The 20780-nt window shown below is 41.4% G+C and overlaps 1 protein-coding gene across 9 annotated transcripts in view; it reads right to left on the bottom strand.

Annotated features, from left to right (window-relative positions):
- dennd4c (DENN/MADD domain containing 4C) overlaps positions 1–20780 on the bottom strand; it is a 173142-nt gene that overhangs the window by 48108 nt on the left and 104254 nt on the right. For all 9 annotated transcript variants that reach the window (XM_067261180.1, XM_067261185.1, XM_067261182.1 and 6 more), the window contains one exon: positions 1522–2585. In XM_067261180.1, coding sequence (XP_067117281.1) covers positions 1522–2585 — 1064 coding nt within the window. The remainder of the gene's footprint in view (positions 1–1521; positions 2586–20780) is intronic.

The following is a 20780-nucleotide window of genomic DNA, read 5'->3' as shown; positions in this document are numbered from 1 at the left end:
GGAAGGCCTTGCATATTTCAGCAAGACAATGCTAAAACACATACTGCATCTGTTACAACAGCATGGCTTCGTAGTAGAAGAGTCCGGGTGCTGAACTGGCCTGCCTGCAGTCCAGACCTGTCACCAGTTGAAAACATTTGGCGGATCATGAAATGAAAAAAAAAAACTGAACTGTTGAGCAGAAAGAATCCTGTATCAAACACAAAAGGGACAACATTCTTCTCCCACAACTCCAGCAACCGTCTCCTCAGTTCCCAGACATATACAGACTATTAGGCTACGTTCAAACTGCAAGCCTTAATGTTCAATTCCGATTTATTTATCAGATCCGATTTTTTGGTGGGCTGTTCACATTGTAATTTTGCATCATGGGCACTGCACTATCTATCTATAATTCCAGAAATCTGTGTGTCACTGACATCATTGTGGGCACTGTGCCCTATCTATAATTCCAGGAATCAGTGTGTGTACCACTAATTTTATCACCGACACTGTACATTATCTATAGTTCACACAATCTGTATTTGTATGTTTAACTGACATCTTAATCACCGGGCACTGTGCATTAGTGTGGCTAATATCAGATTCCAGTGTGAACTGGTCGCGGTCCTGAACTAATCTGCATGCGCAAAAGAGCAATAACAAACATGTTGACATGCATGGATGTCAGCAAAGTCAGTATTATTCATATGTTTTTTTATAGTCATGTTCTGCAGAAGCCAGCTAACACAGTAAAACTATATGTGAGCCAGGTTTGGCCATTTTTTCCCTATGCTCTCAAAGACATACACTCATGATGACCTGTTTCCCTTGCATTGAGAGCTCCTTCAACCGCATGTTGTGGGTTCACAGCAACAGCTTCCAATAGCAAAAGACACACTTGGAATCAACTCAGTCCTTTTACCTACTTAATTGATGAACACACAAAGAATATCCCACACCTGTCCATGAAACGGCTTTTGAGTCAATTGTCCAATTACTTTTGGTCCCTTGAAAAAGAGGGGCAACATATTATAGAGCTGTAATTCATGGACTGGAATTTGATCAACTGCAAAGATTAAATTGATTTGGGGTCTGGGGTCAAATGAGCCCTGCTCGGCGCTTCTAGTGTTAAAAGAAGAGGGGATGCTACACATCGGTAAATATGGCCTTGTCCAAACTTTTTTGAGATGTGTTGCTGCCATCAACCTTTTTCTTAAAATGGTACATTTCATCACTTTAAACATTTGATATGTTTTATATGTTCTATTGTACATAACATATGGGTTTATGAGACTTTCCAATTGCATTGTAAAAAAACAAAAAAACATTTGACAGTGTCCCAACTTTTTGGTAATAGGGGTTGTATGCATGTCCTACGTACTTACATAAGACATACATATATTTACCATAAAAATGACAATGTAACAGTTTATGTATGACAGTGTAATATAGTTAAATTATTGTATGGATACAATTTCAATATTAGTTTAAATATTCTGCAATTAAACATTAATAACATTTTGTAAGAACTGCACTCACCTCATCATCAGAGTAGGAATAGGCAGAGGCTACTGCTCCCCACACTTTGCTAGCCACACTGGCTGCCTGTTTCATACCCAACTTCAGCACATCCATCTTGGGCCCAGAAAGCAGGGCATCCATCTTCATTCCAGAGAAAGAGTTGATGACTGAGCCTAAAGAGCCACTTTGGGATGACTTCACCAGAGCCGTCAGAGATGATGATCTCTGACTAGGGCTGGTTGCAGAGCTCTTTGTCTTGACGGCAAAAGTCTTGGAACGTGTGACGGCCAATGGGCTGCATTGTACTGTGTTACAAGACAAGTCTGAAGGGGATTTCATGGGAGCCACAGGAAGACTGGATCTCCGCTCAAGGGGCTGTTTGGCTGGGGGAGTGTTGCTGGAGTCATCCTGGATCTGCTCAAGCTCCATGCTGGATGACATTATGCTTAGAGGGCTCTGCAGGCTCATGTACATTTCAATCTCTTCTGCCAGATTGCGGGAAACTACAGGAGGAGAATGCGGACGCTCATGGCTGGTCACAGAGGCAGACTCATCACTCTTTGACACCAAGCGTGAAAGGGGGTCAGCACCCACCTCTACATCCTCCCTCTCTAGGATGCCACCCCCATTGTTTTCATCTTCTTCCTCCTGCAGTCTCTTCCTGCCTTCTTCATTCCTCTCCTGATTTTCCGTTTTTTCACCATCTAAAGTAGTAGTGTCCATTGTTGGAAGTTTGTCCCGTAACAGTTTCCCTGGTATTAGACCCGGCCCTTCCTCAGAATCTTCCTCAAAGTCTTTAAATAGGGCTTTGGCTGCACTGAAATGTGAACTGGTGTCTCCAGAAAGGGCTGTGGCTAGAATACGGGCATCAGCACTCATGCGGATTGCAATGTTGTCTACCCCCTTCTCTAGAAGCATGCCAGCTCGGCTCTCAGCACTGAAACTGCAGCTGCGCTCAGAGAAGGTATTCTGACACTGGTGCTGCGGCACTGCAGTCTCCCCTGCCCTTGCTGGTGGAATGTATTTCTCAGATAGGTACACTTCTTCACTCTTCTTGTGCAGTGTGAAGAATTGGACGGCACCTAAATGATACAAGCAGACAGATGTAGTTCAGGCCTAGCTAAATGGTTAATTCAACTGCCCTGAAAGCAAGTTTTTTCACATAAAATAAAATTAGAATCATTGCATGGCATTAAACACTTTGGGTTCTAATGCAAAAGCTTGTGAGAAAAAGGAAGTTGTCTGTTAGGGGGACTGATGAGATCTACATCAGACTTGTCTCTCTTAACCGCTGGTTGGCTCACTTCTGCACAGAACAGGGTTTAGGATTTGTAAATAATTGGTCTCGTTTCTGGGCCAAACCTGGCTTGTTGAGAGGTGACGGGCTCCACCCGAGCTGGAGTTGTGCTTTTCTTTTGTCTAGGAATATTGAAGCTATTTTAGAGCAAACCTGACACTCAATAGAACAAGCCAGGCCAGAGTCTCTTAGAGAGTCTGATAGGTATGTTGCGAGTTGTTTGGGGCGATAGCTTAGTTTGTAGTGTAGTCAGTGTGGTTGCTGATGTAGTTTTTCCCCATTGAGACGGTCCCCCTCCCCTTTTCCAAAAAATCTCGGCCTTCAATTATTAGGAATTATACCAATTTAACTAGCCCTGCTCCCCCGTTGTCCATACTACTAAGTTTGCTGCAAACAGTGCCACCTTTTCAGAGGAAATATCTATGACTAAAGCCGCCAAAAACCCATACTGGAATATTGGGCTCCTAAACATCAGATCCCTATACACAAAGGCCGTTTTGATTAATGATCTGATGTCTGAATGCAGCCTGGACCTGATTGGACTCACCGAAACCTGGTTAAAACCTGTTGAATATTCCCCCCTGAATGAATAATCGCCTCCGGATTTCGCGTACTCACACATTCCTCGCGTCTCAAAGAAAGGTTGTGGTGTTGCTATGATATATGAAGCCAGATTCAACCTCAGCCTAAAATCTGTGAACACCTTCAAAACATTTGAAATAATTAGCATGAAACCACCAACTACATTAAAGAGGATTAATTACATTTAGCAGACACTCTTATCCAGAGCGACTTACAGTAAGTACCAGAACATTCCCCCCGAGGCAAGTAGGGTGAAGTTCCTTGCCAAGGACACAACATCATTTTGCACGGCCGGGAATCGAACTGGCAACCTTCTGATTACAAGCCCTCTTCCCTAACCGCTCAGCCACCTGACTCCCACCGGATTAATGCTACTACTCCTGTCCCCCCCCTAATTTTGTATAGCCTTTAGATCTTGTGACTTGTGTATACTGATAACATCTTAATTATGGGTGACTTTAACATTCACGTGGATGACCCAAAATAACCTTTAAGTAAGGCCTTCACTGCTCTCACACAGGTGGTTTTCAAACCTACCCATCTTCACTCGCACACATTATATTTAGTTCTCACATCAGTAATTGAGATTACTGACCTCATTGTCCACGCCCGCAATCCTATATTATCAGACCATTGCCTGGTTACCTTCAAAATAGACCTATGCCAGAGCCTTAGAGGCACTCAGAAAATGTATACTAGCCGTTACATATCCCCAAACACAGCTATGGAACTGGCTAGTATTCTACCCGCTGCACTAGAAGCCCCTTAATGTCCCAAATAAATCATTAAATGCTAAAACTAGGGATCTGAATTTTGTTCTTCAGCTATTGCTAGACTCTGTTGCCCTACTCAAACCTAGGAAAAGAAAGGATAAGAAATTGGCTCCATGGTATAAAAAAAAAAAAGTCCACTAGAAAATTAGAACGCAAGTGGCGTACCACTTCATTGGAGGTTTTCCGCCTGGCCTGGAAGGACAGCCTACTGGAGTACAAGCAAGCCCTCCTCAGTTCCAGATCAGAATACTTCTCTAAATTGATTAGAAAGAACCAGCACAGCGCTAAATTCCTGTTTGATACCGTTGCAAAACTCACTAAGAAAAGTACACACGATGTTAGTACAGATCTCTCTCCCAATGATTTTATAGAATTCTTTGACCACAAAATCTATGCAATTAGGGACAAACTACAGACCAGCCCTGGACGAATGGCCACGCACACCGAATTTTCCTCTATACCAAGCATGCTGCATGTTGAGGCTCTCACTGACTTTAACCCTATTCCTATGGAAGCGTTCATAAAACTGATAGATTCATCCAAACCTACCAGTTGCCTTCTCGATCCTCTCCCTGCCACACTTCGTAAGGAACTCCTTCCTATTATTGGACCACCCATGATTAGTATTATTAATGAATCTAAATGTAACTGGCCAAGTCCCTTACGACAAGCAATTATTAAGCCCCTACTTAAAAAAACAAACCTGGATCCCAGTTGTATTAGCAACTACAGGCCAATTTCATATTTGCCATTTATCTCAAAAATTCTAGAAAAAGTTGTGGTACAACAGCTCACTGAGCACCTTTCCTCAAATCAGCTTTATGAACCTCTCCAGTCTGGATTTTGTCTTCACCACAGCACCGAAACTGCATTAGCCAAGGTAGTCAATGATCTACTTTTAGCCTCTGACACAGTCTCTATCTCTGTCCTGGTTCTCCTAGACCTAAGTGCAGCTTTTGACACTGTGGATCATCCAATTCTCCTGCAACGTAAGGAGAACTATGTTGGGATTTCAGTGGTTTAGATTAGGGCGGAACGATTTCAGAAAATAACAATCGCGATTCATTTGCAATTGCGATTTAATATGCAATTATTATATGATGTAGGCCTATTATTAATATAGATATATACTAGCCTACTGTTCTCCAGTCAGCAACATAACACACAAAGTTCAGAAAAACTAAGGAGAACATCGCCTGTAGCCTACCTCATAGAAAATATTTTGGTAAATCAAAGATAAACTAGAAACGTATACGCTTTAGTTGCAGTTTCTTAACTAAAGCTAGCTAGATAGCTACCGTTTTGGAAAAATAATTTGCGCTGTGGAGACAGTCGGAAATATTTAGAACTCACATTTAGTCATTTAGCAGACGCTCTTATCCAGCACTCACGCATCTAAAAGGTTAAATCTTAGAAAAGAAACACTGTCTGAACATTTCTGATCCAGTCAGTAGCCTAACAGAAACAGTATGGCACGGTCAGCCATAGTGATCCTACTGTATGTGTATCACCGAGGGGCATCATATCTTTGTGATGAACGCTGTTACTGCTTAGTAGTACATAAATATGGAGTTAGGCTTTGAAACATTTCGATCAGTGATCCTGTCTGGTGTTATTTGGCTTATTTGACACACTGGTGTTCAGGATTTTAGCTATGTATCATACATGGCTTTGTGGTGGGGTTTTTTAGGGCCGAATTAGGTTGGTAGTGTTGCCCCGTGAGGTAGGAACGTTAGCCAGGCAGGTTTTGCACAATACTTGACACTGCGAAGCATCTTTTTTAAAGGCAAAATTGGCAAAGTGTCTGTAGTCAGGGAGTCAGGTGGCTGAGCGGTGAGGGAGTCGGACTAGTAATCCGAAGGTTGCCAGTTCGATTCCCGGTCATGCCAACTGACGTTGAGTCCTTGGGCAAGGCACTTCACCCTACTTGCCTCGGGAGAATGTCCCTGTACTTACTGTAAGTCGCTCTGGATAAGAGCGTCTGCTAAATGACTAAATGTAAATGTAGTGTCAGGTTCTGTCGAGCCTGAGGCCATCGTACAGGTCAAGGTAAAGTGTAACGTGCTTCGTCTGCAAACCGCGTTACTCTTGCGTCAGACTCACTTGTTCTGTAGTAAGATGTCGTTTAGTTAATTCAGTCTTAGCTTAAATTGAGTTTGTGTGTGTTCGCATAACGCTGGCAGTTTTTGCATCAGTAAACACATCAATTCATGAAAATGACTAAATGTATTAATCTATACTGAAAATAAAGTATCTACTTTATATTGTCTTGGTCATAGTTCGGTAGCCAGCAATTCATCCATAAAGAAAACCCTTTGAAAGTAGCTGTTTCAATTTTGTGCAAGCATTGTCAGTCAGCACTGCTCATCTGGCCATATCTGTGTTGTAATCTAATAGCAATATGAACATTTGCTTCTATGTGACATTTACCCAAAGTAAATCCTCATTAGATGATGCAGAGCAATGGAAATCAAATCCCTTTAATCTATTTAGGGCTAAACCGTAGTTTGTGTAGCTTTGTAGAATATAATTGTAAGAATAGTTTTGTCATTAGCTAAGATTGTTCATGATACAGAGTAGTGTTGTCACAATACAAAAATGTGGATGTCGATACTGATACCAAGTGTAGTATCGCAGTACTCAATACTGAAACAATACTAATGATTTAATTGAAATTGAGTATTTCATTATAATTTTTTGGACAATGGTTTTGTTTATTTTCAATTGTAACTTTTTACAATGTGTATAGAAATGTAAGCATAAATTAAATGGTTTCCCCAGGTGGTTGAATCCCTGAACCACTGTTCCCCGTGTTCTCAGTGTAAGAGACTGTGGTAAAGATTAAATGTAAAATAATGAATGAAACAACTTTTCAAGGTGCGCTTCTCAGGAGTAAATCCTAACGTGCGTAACATGATTATCCTAAAATAATAACACCCACTAACCTGCTTATCGTACAGTGCAATAGGCTATAGTTTATTTGTGCCTGCAACAAAATGTAAGGTTGTTAACACCAGAAGTGCCGAGAGGGGTCATTTTGGCCCAGTGTTTTTTTTTTTTTTTTTTTTACTTGATCAAATTCCAGGACCCTGCTTTTCCTCTCCAGGAACCATCACCTTATCGTGGTGGAGAGGTTTGTGTGTCCTTATGAACCTGAGGGCTGTGTTGTCTGGAGCCATGTGCTCCTGGTAGAATCTCCCAAGGCAAAAAACTTTACCTGGAGCCAGGCCCAGAAAGAGGGCCCGCCCACGAGTGCATGGTGGCCGGTTTGGCCACGGAGCCTGGCCGGGCACAGCCCGAAGAAGCAACGTGGCACCCCCCTCTACATCCTTTGGGCCCATCACCCAGGGAGAAACCGTGGGAGTCTGGTGCGCTGCTACACGGGTGGCAGTGAAGGCCAGCGCCCTCGACGGATCATACCCAGGGGCAAAGGCTAGCTCTGGGAATGTGGAACTTCACCTTGCTGGGGGGGAGGAGCCAGAACTGGTGATGGAGGTGGATCGCTACCAGTTGGATCTGGTGGGGCTTACCTCTACGCACAGTCATGGCTCTGGACTGTACTCCTGGATAGGGGATGGACTCTATGTTGGAGTTTACCCTGGTGGACGAGAGGGTCGCCTCCCTACGTTTACAGGTTGTGTGTGTGTGTGTGTGTGTGTGTGGGGGGGACTCTGACTGTCTGTGCATATGCACTGAACAGAAGTTTGGAGTATTCAGCTTTTTGCAGACCCTGAATGGAGTCCTGTATATAGTGCTGCTGGGAAACTTCAATGCGCACATGGGAAATGACAGGGACACCTGGAAAGGCGTGATTGGGAGGAACGGCCTACCCAATCTTAACCTGAATGGATGTTTGTTGTTGGATTTCTAGTCACGGATTATCTATAACAAACACCATGTTCAAACATAAGGAAGCTCATAACTATACGTGGTACCAGAGCACCCCAGGCCGAAGGTCAATGATCGATTCTGTAATTGTGTCGTCAGATCTGAGGCCATATGTTTTGGACAAATTTCTGTCGCCACGGTATCAGAAATCAGGCTGTACAAATTTTTGGGCCGTCTATCAGCAGTGATTGTTATAGTGCATGTCGGAGAATTGCACGGACACGCGCTTCACACCACAGTTGAGATTGCGTGTGTGCGTCCTTGAGAACTGTAAGTCGTATAACTTATGTTGTCAGTTCATTTAAGCCTGTTATTGTATAAGTCTATACAATAACCTTGGACCGATGGACCGCAGCCTTCTGCCGGAGGCAGAAGGCTGCGGTCCATCAGGACCAATACCTCACGCCACAAAAACAGTTTCTTCCCTTCCGCTGTTGGCCTCTTCAACAAGGCCAAGGGACCACACTGACTCAAATGACTTATTGCTTAAAACACACTGCTTTTGCACTGCACCACAACATGGTATCTTGTACATTTGTATTTTTTGTAATATTTGTATTTTTGTATTTTTATATTGTAATTTACGGCAACTTATATTTATCCCACTTAGTACTGCTAGTTTATGTACCCTTAGTATAGTTAGTCCACATATTTAAATTTTAGGTATATGTTTATTGTATGCACCTTCCTGCCAAAGCAAATTCCTTGTCTGTGCAAACTTTCATGGCGAATAAATCCCTTTCTGATTCTGATTCTGATTCTGATATAGTTCTTGCAAATTTAAATCAAGTAAAATGGTGATTTTCGTTGTTTGTATTCTTCCCCTGCTAGCTAAATTGTCTGTTGATTCGATAACGATTGCTGCCCTTGCTCAGGTTTGTATTTTAGGTGCATTATTATGCTGAAGTTGTTTTAATTAATAAAAAGTGTGTTTATTGTTATTATTTGCTACAGAATGCTTAGCCTATCAAGATCAAATGAAGCAGGCAGTGTACATGCTTCAGAGTGGCCTACCTTAATCAATAGGCTAGGCTATCGAGCATTTACAATAAGTTGTTACGTCAATTATTAATTGGCAGCATTTATGCCATTTAGAACATACTGTGTAAGGTGTCTTTAAGTAGCCTAACTTTATTACTTTAGGGGAAATAGGACTAAAATATGTGCAATATTACATTAGCTATTAGACTATTACATTAAGGCTCGGACCCCCCCAAAAGAGGTAAAAACCACAGGTCGGGGGGGTCGATACATTTCGTTCTTACCTGTAATCGTAAATATTACAATATATTTACCATATTCATTCAGTAACAGGTTGGCGATACACAGAAATGTTGACTTTATGGCAGGGAATATCACACACAGTATTACACTGACTGCCATTTAGTCAAAATTCACTCAATAAACACAGCGCGAGTGACAAGTGCCCAATACAACTCAAGAAACAGCGCGAGTGACCAGGAAGTGTACACTGCTGGTTCAATCACCTCAGTGTAGCTACGTAGCGGTACGTTCCGCATCGTGAGAAAGTTCAAAAAGGCAAGTTATCTAATACCCCCCAAAAATCTGTCACGAATGTATTTGTAATGGCAATTAGCTGTATAATATTCACAAGAATGTTAATGATAGAAACATGGTTAACCACCCACCAACTTAAAAGGTAGCTATCGCTAGCTCTGTATCAAGCAAGATAGCTTAATTTATCTGTCTCATAGGTTGTCAGAATCTGGAGAGATTTCCAACTACCGTATTTTGTGATGAACAGTCAGATATGTTCCTCTGGTAGTTTTGTAAAGATCAACTTTTTTATTTCAGAAAGAAATGACTACAATAGTGTTTGTAGTTTTAGTAGTGCGTGTGTGTGCCATTGCCGTTTACTTGGTTGGGGCGGCGGCAGGGGTGAACGTCGTTCCGGAGGCGGGGGGGGGGCACTGAGTTGACCCCCCCGATTGTCATTGTATAATTCGCACACTGGACATTTGCATGCCTTTGTTTTAACCAATGACTGTCAAGTTCGGGTCTGTTTAAATAGGTAGCTAGCACAACATGCTAGCAGACAAACTTTGTAGCACAATGGCTTGTGAAGTTTTAGTCTCCTTGTGGGCTGGCCGCAAGCGATAAAGCTTTCTTAACTTGTTCACCGACTGATGTTGTTGTTCACCGTGCAATGCTTGATAGCAAAATATTTCTGACATTTTGGTACTTCGAGATGGATTTCAACATCCTTTCCATCATCCAGAACTAAGAACTGACATTGTGCACGACGATGGAGAACCTCGCAGCAAATATGGCTGTTTAAAAAGAGGCCACGGAATTCTGGACTAGCTATGAGGCACAGCTTTCGATGGACAAGGTAAGAATAAAATTGTATATATATCGGCGACTTTTGTGTTCCAAATTGAAAAATTCCACAGTGGAGTCATTAAAGATGCACTGAGGTCCTATATTAGCTAAGACCCGGTGAAAGACCCAGTGAAGCGAGTATGGTGTCCTATATTAGCAAAGACCCGGTGAAAGACCCAGTGAAGCGAGTATGGTGTCCTATATTAGCAAAGACCCGGTGAAAGACCCAGTGAAGCGAGTATATGTATCCTATTTTACTAAGACTTAGTGATCGATGACGTATCAATGAAATAAAAACTGATTTAGAAATACCCGGTGAAGTAAATAGGCCGTGTCGTATGTACAGAGACCTGGTGATTTGTGACGTATCAGTGAAGTAAATACCTTTGCTAAAATCCTATATATATATATATCAGTGAAGTGAAGTGTGTGCATTCTTCGACTCCACCTGCAGGTGGATCACAGACTTCCTGTCTGACAGGAAGCAGTGCGTTAAGCTGGGAACACAAGTCTCTGACTCCCGGTCCATCAGCACCGGACCTCCTCAGGGCTGCGTCCTTTCCCTTCTGCTCTTCTCCCTGTACACCAACAGCTGCACCTCCAGTCATCCGTCTGTCAAACTTCTGAAGTTTGCGGACGACACCACCCTCATTGGGCTCATCTCTGACGGGGATGTGTCTGACTATAGGTGGGAAGCTGACAACCTGGTGACCTGGTGTAGCCAGAACAACTTAGAGCTCAATGCTCTTAAGACAGTGGAGATGGTTGTGGACTTCAAGAAGAATACAGCCCCACTCACCCCCATCACCCTGTGTGACTCCCCAGTCAACACTGTGGAGTCCTTCCGCTTCCTGGGCACTATCCTCTCCCAGGACTTCAAGTGGGAACTGAACATCAGCTCCCTCACCAAAAAAGCACATCAGAGGATGTACTTCCAACAGCAAATTCAACCTGCCAAAGACAATGATGGTGCACTTCTACACAGCCATCATTGAGTCCATCCTCACCTCCTCCATCACCATCTGGTACGCTGCTGCCACTGCCAAGGACAAGAGCAGACTGCAGCGTATCATCCGCACTGCTGAGAAGGTGATCGGCTGCAATCTGCCTACCCTCGAGGACCTGCACACCTCGAGGACCCTGAGGCGTGCGAGGAAGATTGTGGCCGACCCCTTCCACCCTGGTCACTCCCTGTTCCAGCTACTCCCCTCTGGCAGAAGGCTGCGGTCCATCAGGACCAAAACCTCACGCCATAAGAACAGTTTCTTTCCATCCGCTACTGGCCTCTTCAACAAGGCCAAGGACTCCCATTGACATTCATTCACTTATTTAACTATTATAAGTCCATCTAATGGCAATTACAGTATGCATAAGCCACCTTATCTCAGTATCCGATTGCACTATGCTGACCACTCACGCTGCTCATTCTTATTCTTATTTTTATATATATTTTATTTTATATTTAAATTGTTGTATTCTTAGATTGTTTCGTTCTTAGAAATAGTTAAACTTTTGTACTTTTACTTAATTTAAGATTCGTATACGTTTAGTGTTTTGCACCTCCCTGCCACAGTAAAGTCCGTGTTTGTATAACATACATGGTGAATAAACCGAATTCTGATTCAACTAAAACCTGTGAAATATTGGTGAAGCGAAATGTGTTAAAAAAAATTTTGAGGAGCTTAAAGACATAGTGAAGTACATAGCACAGTTCAGAGTCGATTTGAAGGAGACTACCGTAATAAACCTCCGTGCCGCACGTTAAAATAAAGATAAAAGATGTTTCGCGAATGTTGTTAGGAGCAAAGGTGCTGCATATATGTGTTTGATGCTGCTGAGGTTGTTTTGCTGAAATGTCTTAGTTTGGTGGTAGTAATACCTAATCAAATGGACTAGTTGAAGACTTGTCCAACCAGAACTCTGATATGTGTAAACATCTCTGACGAGTAATCTTAGGTGCATATGTGGAGGGTAGAATTGTTCCTAGAAAGAAATCAGAAGGCTGTCATGATTCTGGCGAATTTGCCAGTCCGCTGTCTGTTGAAGTATTTTACAAATTGCTAGGATAGCTTTGGGATCTGAGAGGAAAGGATCCAGGCTGTGGGTTTGTTAGCTAATAGCTAAGGGCTAACTACTCTCTGGAGGAAGTGCATTCTGCTCTGTCCTGAGACAAAAAGAGTCCAGGAAGTTAGATTTGCAACTATGGCAACAACATTTGTAGCTAACAAACTTACAGACAGACTCAACAGCGATGGCGGCGGGTACAGGCTAGTAAAGGAATTGCAGCTTGACAATTGATAGTGGGTAAACCGCATAGCACATGCGCAGACGTAAATTGAGAAATTGACAAATTTGAATAGAATTTGACATACTAATTTGGTTACTTTTAAAATATGTTACATGATGAGTATTTTGATACAATTGTTAACAAGATTTTTGGTTGTATGAGTATATTTTACATGAGTTACATAAATTCGTAGCAGATGGAGAAAGGTGGGGGCTAAAATAATCCTGTTACGTTTAAGTTTTACAAAGGTGATCCCAGAGGGTATAATTATGCATAATTATGTGAGTATTAATGCTGATAGATGTGTTCGTTTACATGAATTTTAAGTTTGGTGGTTAACAAATGCGTGATCAACATTTGTTATAAATCCTAGTCAAACAGGGAGGTTTTTTAAAGACCAGAACTTGTATTTATAAGCGGAAAATCTGTGATGTTTGACGGTATTCAGTAAAAATGCAGAAATTGAACCCCTGGTTTATAAATTGGTTATAATTACATTGGACAAGTTATACTAGAGTGAAATTAAGTGAATAGAAGGTAAACGGCAATCAGCTGTGTTGTTCAAAGAAAGAAAACAAGTTTAAAGGTTTGTGCCAGCGCGCTGTTTGTTTGATTCGAGTTTTAAACGCGCGCTGATAGACATTTGTTTTGATAGATTTGAGTTCTTCAAGTAAAAACTAAGAGTAATTGAGAAAGTGTTACATTAAACCATATACAAACTACAAAATATTCAACTTAAATATTTACATTTTGGGGTTTTGGTCCGCAAATTTGAGATTTGAAGAATTGCCCGTGCATAAGGCCCACCCACCGTGCTGGGGGCATTGCGTTAATGGCTGGTGAATAATATGAGCTCATAGATTGAAAAGTGTTCTGTATTGCATAGATTCTTTTGGGGAGTTAAAAAAGAGTGTAAAATGTGTTTTACAGGCTTATGTTACACTTGTTAAATTGTGAATTTAAAGGTTTAGAAAGAAAAAGGGAATATTTTGTCTTAAGGGCATTGTTTGGTTGACGTGGTTACGAATTATGAGTGATAGGTTTTAACCTATCTAAACATGGATTTCATGAAACAAAGTTATGATAACGATAGTTAAATGTGGGTCAGATAACTAGTAAAGGGCTAATTTTGAAGTCAAACGGCAAGATTCATTCGATAATTGCAACCGTGGGAACTTATGGGAAGTTTTTGTGTTTAGAACAGAAAAAGAATGTGTTTGTTTAAGGGTTTGATTTCATTTAAAATTGTAACTTTATTACTATATACATCTGATTTCTAATAACCACGTGCACATCAAGTATCCATTGACATGGAATCAATTGATGGCATTTTTGTAGTTTGGGTTATTTTGAAGCTGTGTTTTTCACAAATGTTTTATTTTGGTTTGAGGAAATGTATGTGAAATTAAGAGGAGACGATTAGAAAGTTACATAAAAGATTGGTTTAGAGAGGAAGGTTATGAAATGAAACAAGAGAACGTTTTGTGGATAAGAAGAGATGATTGGTTTAAACACTGATGTTCTGAAAAAGTAAGTATGCATACAGAGCAGCCAACATTGTGCCTTTGAAAGTAGTAGCAAGAAAAAATATTTGGACAGAGATTGTACGTGTTCTGAGAGGCAATCTAGGTCATATAGGGACATGTTAATCTGCAAAGAACTGCAGTATTTTGAGTGTATAATTTCATCTTTTCCCTGTACTTTTGAACACAATTATACACAGACATACACAAAAAAGTTTATTTATTTATTATTATTTATTTTATTAACAAAACACATGAAATAACATACAGTACTTACCAAATACAGTACTGACTAAACAGGCAAGAGTTTTCTTTGAGTACGCCTGCTTGTAGCAGACTGACCCCTTTGCCACCATGAATTGTTTGTGGGTAATGAGGTTAATCAGGGTTACATTTGCATACTGGGTCTGAACTTTGTTTTATTTTTTGTGACGAGACTGAATATGCGTTCGCAGTCTGCATTGGAATGGAAGATGCAGAGGATAGCCAGCATCACCCTGCACAGCAAAGGATACTTGAGATGGCCATTCCCATCCTTCAGCTGGTTCATCAGGTGCCACTGTGCTTCTGGTCTGTCACAGCTGGTGATGCTCTCTGGCAGAACATCGTTTGTTATGTCATGAATTGACCCTCAAGCTTGTCCATCTCCTCAGCATTCATCCTCAAGCAGGGGAATCTGCCTATGAAGTACCTTATAGAATTGAAGTCTGCGCTGTCCCGTGTAGACATGTCAGCCACGTAAGCATTCAGGATAACTGGGTCATCGTAGGGAAACTTCTTGACCATGTACTCCACAGTCGTCGTGTAAAAAGCCTGCACAGCGCTGTGACCTTGGCCAGCTGCAGCTCCTCAGGCTCAGGGTGATCTGCTATGAAGGTTCTTGTGTTATGCCCAATGAACAAGGTGTCATCGCTCTTCTGGTTGCTTGGTTCTCTGAATGTTACCTGGTGAACCTCAGCAGCTGCATTGATCACCTCAGGCCACACAAATCGGTTCAAGAGATCCTTCAGCTGTGTGGTCAAGGTCCTGTGCAGTTCATGTATGCAAGGTTTGTCTAGCTGCAGCAGTGTTGGCCTCATCAAATACCGGCAGGACTGCACTCAAAGTAGCAGTAAAGTTTGAATGTTGGGTCCTTCAGATGTTGACATGCACTCGTCACTCTCTTTTGTGCCCATGTCTTGGGCTAAGTGGCTGCAGTGCTAGATGTCTTGGGCTTTGCAGTTGCAGTCTTGGGCTGTGTGGTTGCAGCTGCTGGTCTTTTCTTTGCCTGACTGGACTCTGCTTGGGTTTGTTGGCGGGAGAGATAGCTTGCCAAATCAAACCCAGAATTGTCCTTGCTGCTGCCACTGTGAGTTGATTTCTCCTTGCTGTGAGTTGCCTTGTTCTTGTTGCTGCTCTGCGTGGACCTGTCCTTGCTGCTGCTCTGGGTTGACCAGTCCTTGCTGCTGTGCCCAGACTTGGACTGTTCTGACTCAAAGTATTGCAGCAATGCAGGCCACTGCTGCAACAACCTGGCAATGCATTTCTCTAAAGAGAGCCACCGAGTACTAACATGTTTCACAATCTTCTGCATTTCCACTCCATACTTGCTGGATTTGTCCAGGTAGAAGATCACATGCAGCTCTTCAATGGGCACTGGCAGCTGAGCAGCAGCTTTTTCTGCAGCTAGATTAATCAGATGGCACGGGCATCCCAACACATATACTGCACTGTTCTTCTTATTGATGTACCCTGCCGTGCCCTCCTTGAGTCCTTGCATCACCATGGCATTATCTGCCCCAAAGCTCATGCAGTTGTCCCAAGTAATGTCACGTTTCTCAAGTTCACTGTCCATGAGTTGAAATATGTTCTGACCAGTAGATACCACATGACACTCCAACATAGACAACAACACTGTCAGAACACGCCCAAATCCTGAATCAAAGTACTTGACAACTAGTGGATACATCTTGCAGTCTCCATAATCTGTGCTCCCATCTGTGGCTAGGGAGTATGGAGCCGTCTTCATTGCCTCCGTAATCCCAGAAGCATCTTCCTTGGCAAGGGCTCCTACAATGGCGCTGCTCTTTGTGCGACCAGACCCATACTTTCCTGCAATTGCAATCACAAAAAGATTGCGATGTATTATCATGATTATACTATAGATTAATATTAATATAATATTAATATCAATCAATCATGAAATTAATCCTCTGTAGAGTAGGCTCATGTATGAGCCTAGGCAAAAAAAAATCACTTTCATATGAAATGAAAAATGTGTATCAGAATGAAACAGAATCAGTATAAGTCAGCAATCATTCATTCTCATGATTTTAATCAGATTATCAACAAAGGCAGTACTGTAACTGTACTGTACAGATTGTAGAGTTTGTAGGGTGTATTGTGACAGTATACAGGTATAAATCTATGCCTATGGATGCTTGTGATACATTGAGGCTAGTTGTCATTTGAGCCTTACCTGCGATTTTCGAGTCTGGAAACATCTTTTTTACCAGTGGCCCAATGTGATCGGCCACCGCGATCGGGATGTTATGTTCCACTCGAAAGTCAACAGCCAACACTTCAGCATTTATGACGCTGGTGTCCTTATCAAGCATTAGGAAACTCGCGACTCCACCGCCGCTTTGTACGACTGTTGTTTGCCGGTCCTGGTGTGCTTTTCGACGTTGTGATGACCGCTGTGACGAACGCTGAAATTTGACTTGCAAAACATACAGTAGGCGTGGAAGTCGTCCAACTTGGACCGTGTGATGGTCGGCCATTCAACGTTGTACTCCAGCTTGTAACGCTGTTCAGATACCCAGTCCCAGTAAATTCACCATCCATGTTTGATACATACTTTAACTGACAGCTCGCTCCACAATTTTGCGGGCAAAAAACACATCACACAAATCAATCTGATTCGTGTACAATGTAGCCTATCAGGGACGTGCAGTCAGGGGAGGCAAAAAACAAGTAATGATACAAATATATATTAATATTTCTCTACTGATCTGTGCTATAAATGTAATTTCTGTATGATTCCAATCATTTTACGGATTTTTATAATCAAAATCGCTGAATTTGCGCATGTCCTGTTCAAACAGATAGACATGCGAGGTGAGGCAGCAACGAGCTGCGCCTCATCTCAGAATGTGCAATCCCTCACAAACTGGGTTGAGCACATGCCTTTTGTTTTCTCGTTGTCTGTCACCACTGTAATATTTCTAGACACTTTTATTATATGTCCTTTCTATCCATAGTATAGGAAATGTATTTTACATATGTGTATAACCTATTAGTCTGATCCGACATAAAACCACAGTGAAAAAGCAGAGGGGAGGCAAACAGTACCTCTGCCTTAATGAAGGGCGCGTGCGAGAGCCTGGAGACTGGACTTAACTAAAATATACTTTTATTTGGAGTTTGATTGTAATTACATTTTAAGTTTTATTGGAGAGTTCTATCAGAGCCTGGCATAATGTTTGGGATACACAGTTAGGCTACAATTAGTGCATAAAGAGGATTATTATAACCTTTGTTCTTAAATAATTTGGGAAGACTGATCAAGTCTGAAATTGTGGTTGTGATGGTTTGGGATAATTGGCTCGTTTTGAACTGCAGCAAAACGAGTTATGAAGTTCTACCTATCTAACCTATAGAGAAAATTTAGTTGGGAGATATGTTTGGTTAATGGCTACATTAAGTCCATTATTTGGTCTATATTTCATTTAAGAAGCATACAGATTAAATTCTGGTTTGGGATAATGACGATGGTTTTTGTTTCATCTTTGACAAAAAGAGATGTGATTTGGTAAAAGAGAATCTAAAACAATATAGGTCTTAAATGTAACTGTTTTAAAAGAAAGAAAAGTTTTTGGGGGGAGTGAAAGTAATGAGACTAACAGTTGATTTTCTAAAGAAGTGAACAAAGAAACAGATTGTCATTTCTAGGCATGACTAATATGAGTTGAATATCAAATGATGATGTATGGAAGATCATATGTAATATCACAACTTAAACCTATCACATAGCATGATGAAGAGGCGGATAAAAACATTAACCAACCGATATCTCCTGCTAAATTCTGTTCCAGGTGAAGCAGTAAACCGAAGAGTGGAGAAGTCAAATGAGGAGATTGGGTATTGATTAAAGTTATCAAAAGAAAGAACTGGTCCAGCCCAAGGTGGGAAGGACCATATCAGGTACTAATCACCACACCCACTGCAGTCAAAATAGCAGGGAGGACATTTTGGAGATGCTTGTCACACTGTAAGAAAGTAAGGGACAATGATATAGGGTCAGATTAGTTACTCACCAACGTCTCTTGAGGCACAAGTCTGACTACAAAGGGGAGTCTTTCTTTTATTGAAAGGCCCGTCTCAACCTCAGTGAAGAAACCGACCAGCCAAGAAAGAGACATAGGGTGTAGACTAAAAAGAGACAGTAAGCAGGGAAAGGTAGAAAAGATGGGACACCCATTTCCTCCGTAGTATTGTGACATCCGTGGTACCATATTTAGCTTACTGTTGCTAATATTCATAAGACTCTTCACTATGCTATGGTTTGAAAAGGGCATTCCAACTGTCTTGCATGTGCCAAAGCTAGACCTTAACTAGGCACAGTGCTATTCCGACTGAGTGATTAAACAGATCCCACAGGTTTACAATGCTTCAACATTATAAAAATAGTTTTATGTTTACTCTAGAACAATGCAAGAGCCTCTCATTACTGTTCCCTATGGTCAAAAGACGCAATGTTTTAACCTCAATGACTATCTACAAGGGAAGATGTCGATTGTTTGCTACTAGAAGTTGACACAAATAACATTGATTTAATTTTTCTGGGAATGCTAAAGCAGATGTGGCAGCAAAAGAGGCAGCCATGCAGGATGTCTTAATACTAGGAAATGTGGATAAGAGAGATATGCAAGAAGAAGTGTCACCAAAATGGTGACACTTCTTCGACTGGGTCATCAGTTACGGGTCTTTGGATTCACGTGACCTGCATAGGCTCAGAAGAATAAACAGAAAGGATTTGTTTACCTCATTCACTTTCGCGTGACTAGGTTTAGTAAGACGTGATATTCATTCACAAGTAATAATTACAGGTTTTGTTATTTGAACGTTTTTTGTACTGTACTTACAGTTCAGTGCAGTGTAATTGTTTGACGTGATAATTAAATGCTAGTGTGATAATAAATGACCATTTCAAATCCTACAAACTGTCATGATGCATTATTTTAATGCGGGAATTTCTTTTAAAATAGTATCTGCTGGTTTACATAAACTAACATATACATGAGAATACGATAAATGTTTGCAGTGGATGTATTTAGGCCAGGTAATTGGCTCTAAAATGTTGAGACGCAACCCCCCCCGTTGAAATGAACGAATGACTCGAAAAAAGATTTGTTAATTTTACTGAATGAGATTCAAAGAACCGAGTCAGTAAAATTATCCGAACCTCCCATCACTAGTAACCCTGAAATGAGGCAAACTGGGTTTTCCGTTCCAGAAAGAGAAGTAACGCGAACTGTGAGTCAGTGCCCATGGTAACTGACTGTGAACCTAACCTACTTGCTAGCAGGGTTTCCATAAGGAACATTTCTATCTATCTCCTCCAACTTTCTGAGCCTGATACAGGTAGACATGGGGTGTCCTTTCCTGGTTCAGCCGACCGATCTCAAACAAAATATAATTTGCTTAGCTTTACTTCGGGAGAGAATTATAAGACCGCGATTAGATGTGCTTTAATTCCCTGATGAATACCTAAGTTTACGTTACCGTTTTCCGTCACACTCTAAAATTTACTAAAGCAACATTCTCAGCCCTTACATCGCTAATGTTACACACCGTAGACGTGCACTCAGAACCGACCAAATGCTTTTCGGTACTGAAATAAAGACAAATAATTGAAATTTTATTTGGTCTAGCTTCTTAATTGCTTACAAATAGAAATACAATGAGTATGTATATAGGCTCTTGTTCCTACAATTAACATTATTTACCTGTAACCATGCACCCTCCTGTAACTGGTGTTCCAGCAAATCAATTTCAAGATCAGCCTTTATTCTTCTGCCCTAAGTACACCATCTCTTGCTCCGTTTTTGACACCTACTTTATGAGATGCAGTTTGTACAACTCCTTTACTGGTAACTGGGAATACATGTGATGAGATGAAATTCCACAGTTCCACATGCAGAATTCACCTGCCATTAAATGAACATCTCACGGTGTGCAGCAATTGATGGACCCCCCCCCCATGCAATGCCCATCCATGCTCTGTTCAATCAGAATGTGCAAATCATTTTTCTATTTATCATTCTCATAATTTCAGTGCGTAACTGACAATTTCACACAAGCCTATAAATAAAACTACATGGGGAGAGAACTACCAGCAGCTACCATACATAGGCCTCTCTGCATCCATCTCTGCGGCAGCAGTCAACGTCTCTTCATCAATTTAATCATCATCCTGTGATGAAAATTATTCTGTTGGGGGTTACTGGTACTACAAGTTGAAAAAGGCACCAACTGATATTTACTTTGTATCATGTCAAATATGATTAAAATCAAGGTGACATATAGGCTACAATCACAAG

This window comes from Osmerus mordax, chromosome 23 (genome assembly GCF_038355195.1).
Source record: "Osmerus mordax isolate fOsmMor3 chromosome 23, fOsmMor3.pri, whole genome shotgun sequence".
NCBI lineage: Eukaryota > Metazoa > Chordata > Actinopteri > Osmeriformes > Osmeridae > Osmerus > Osmerus mordax.
The sequence above is the reverse complement of the archived record's forward strand: the minus strand, read 5'-3'. Positions and strand labels throughout refer to the sequence as shown.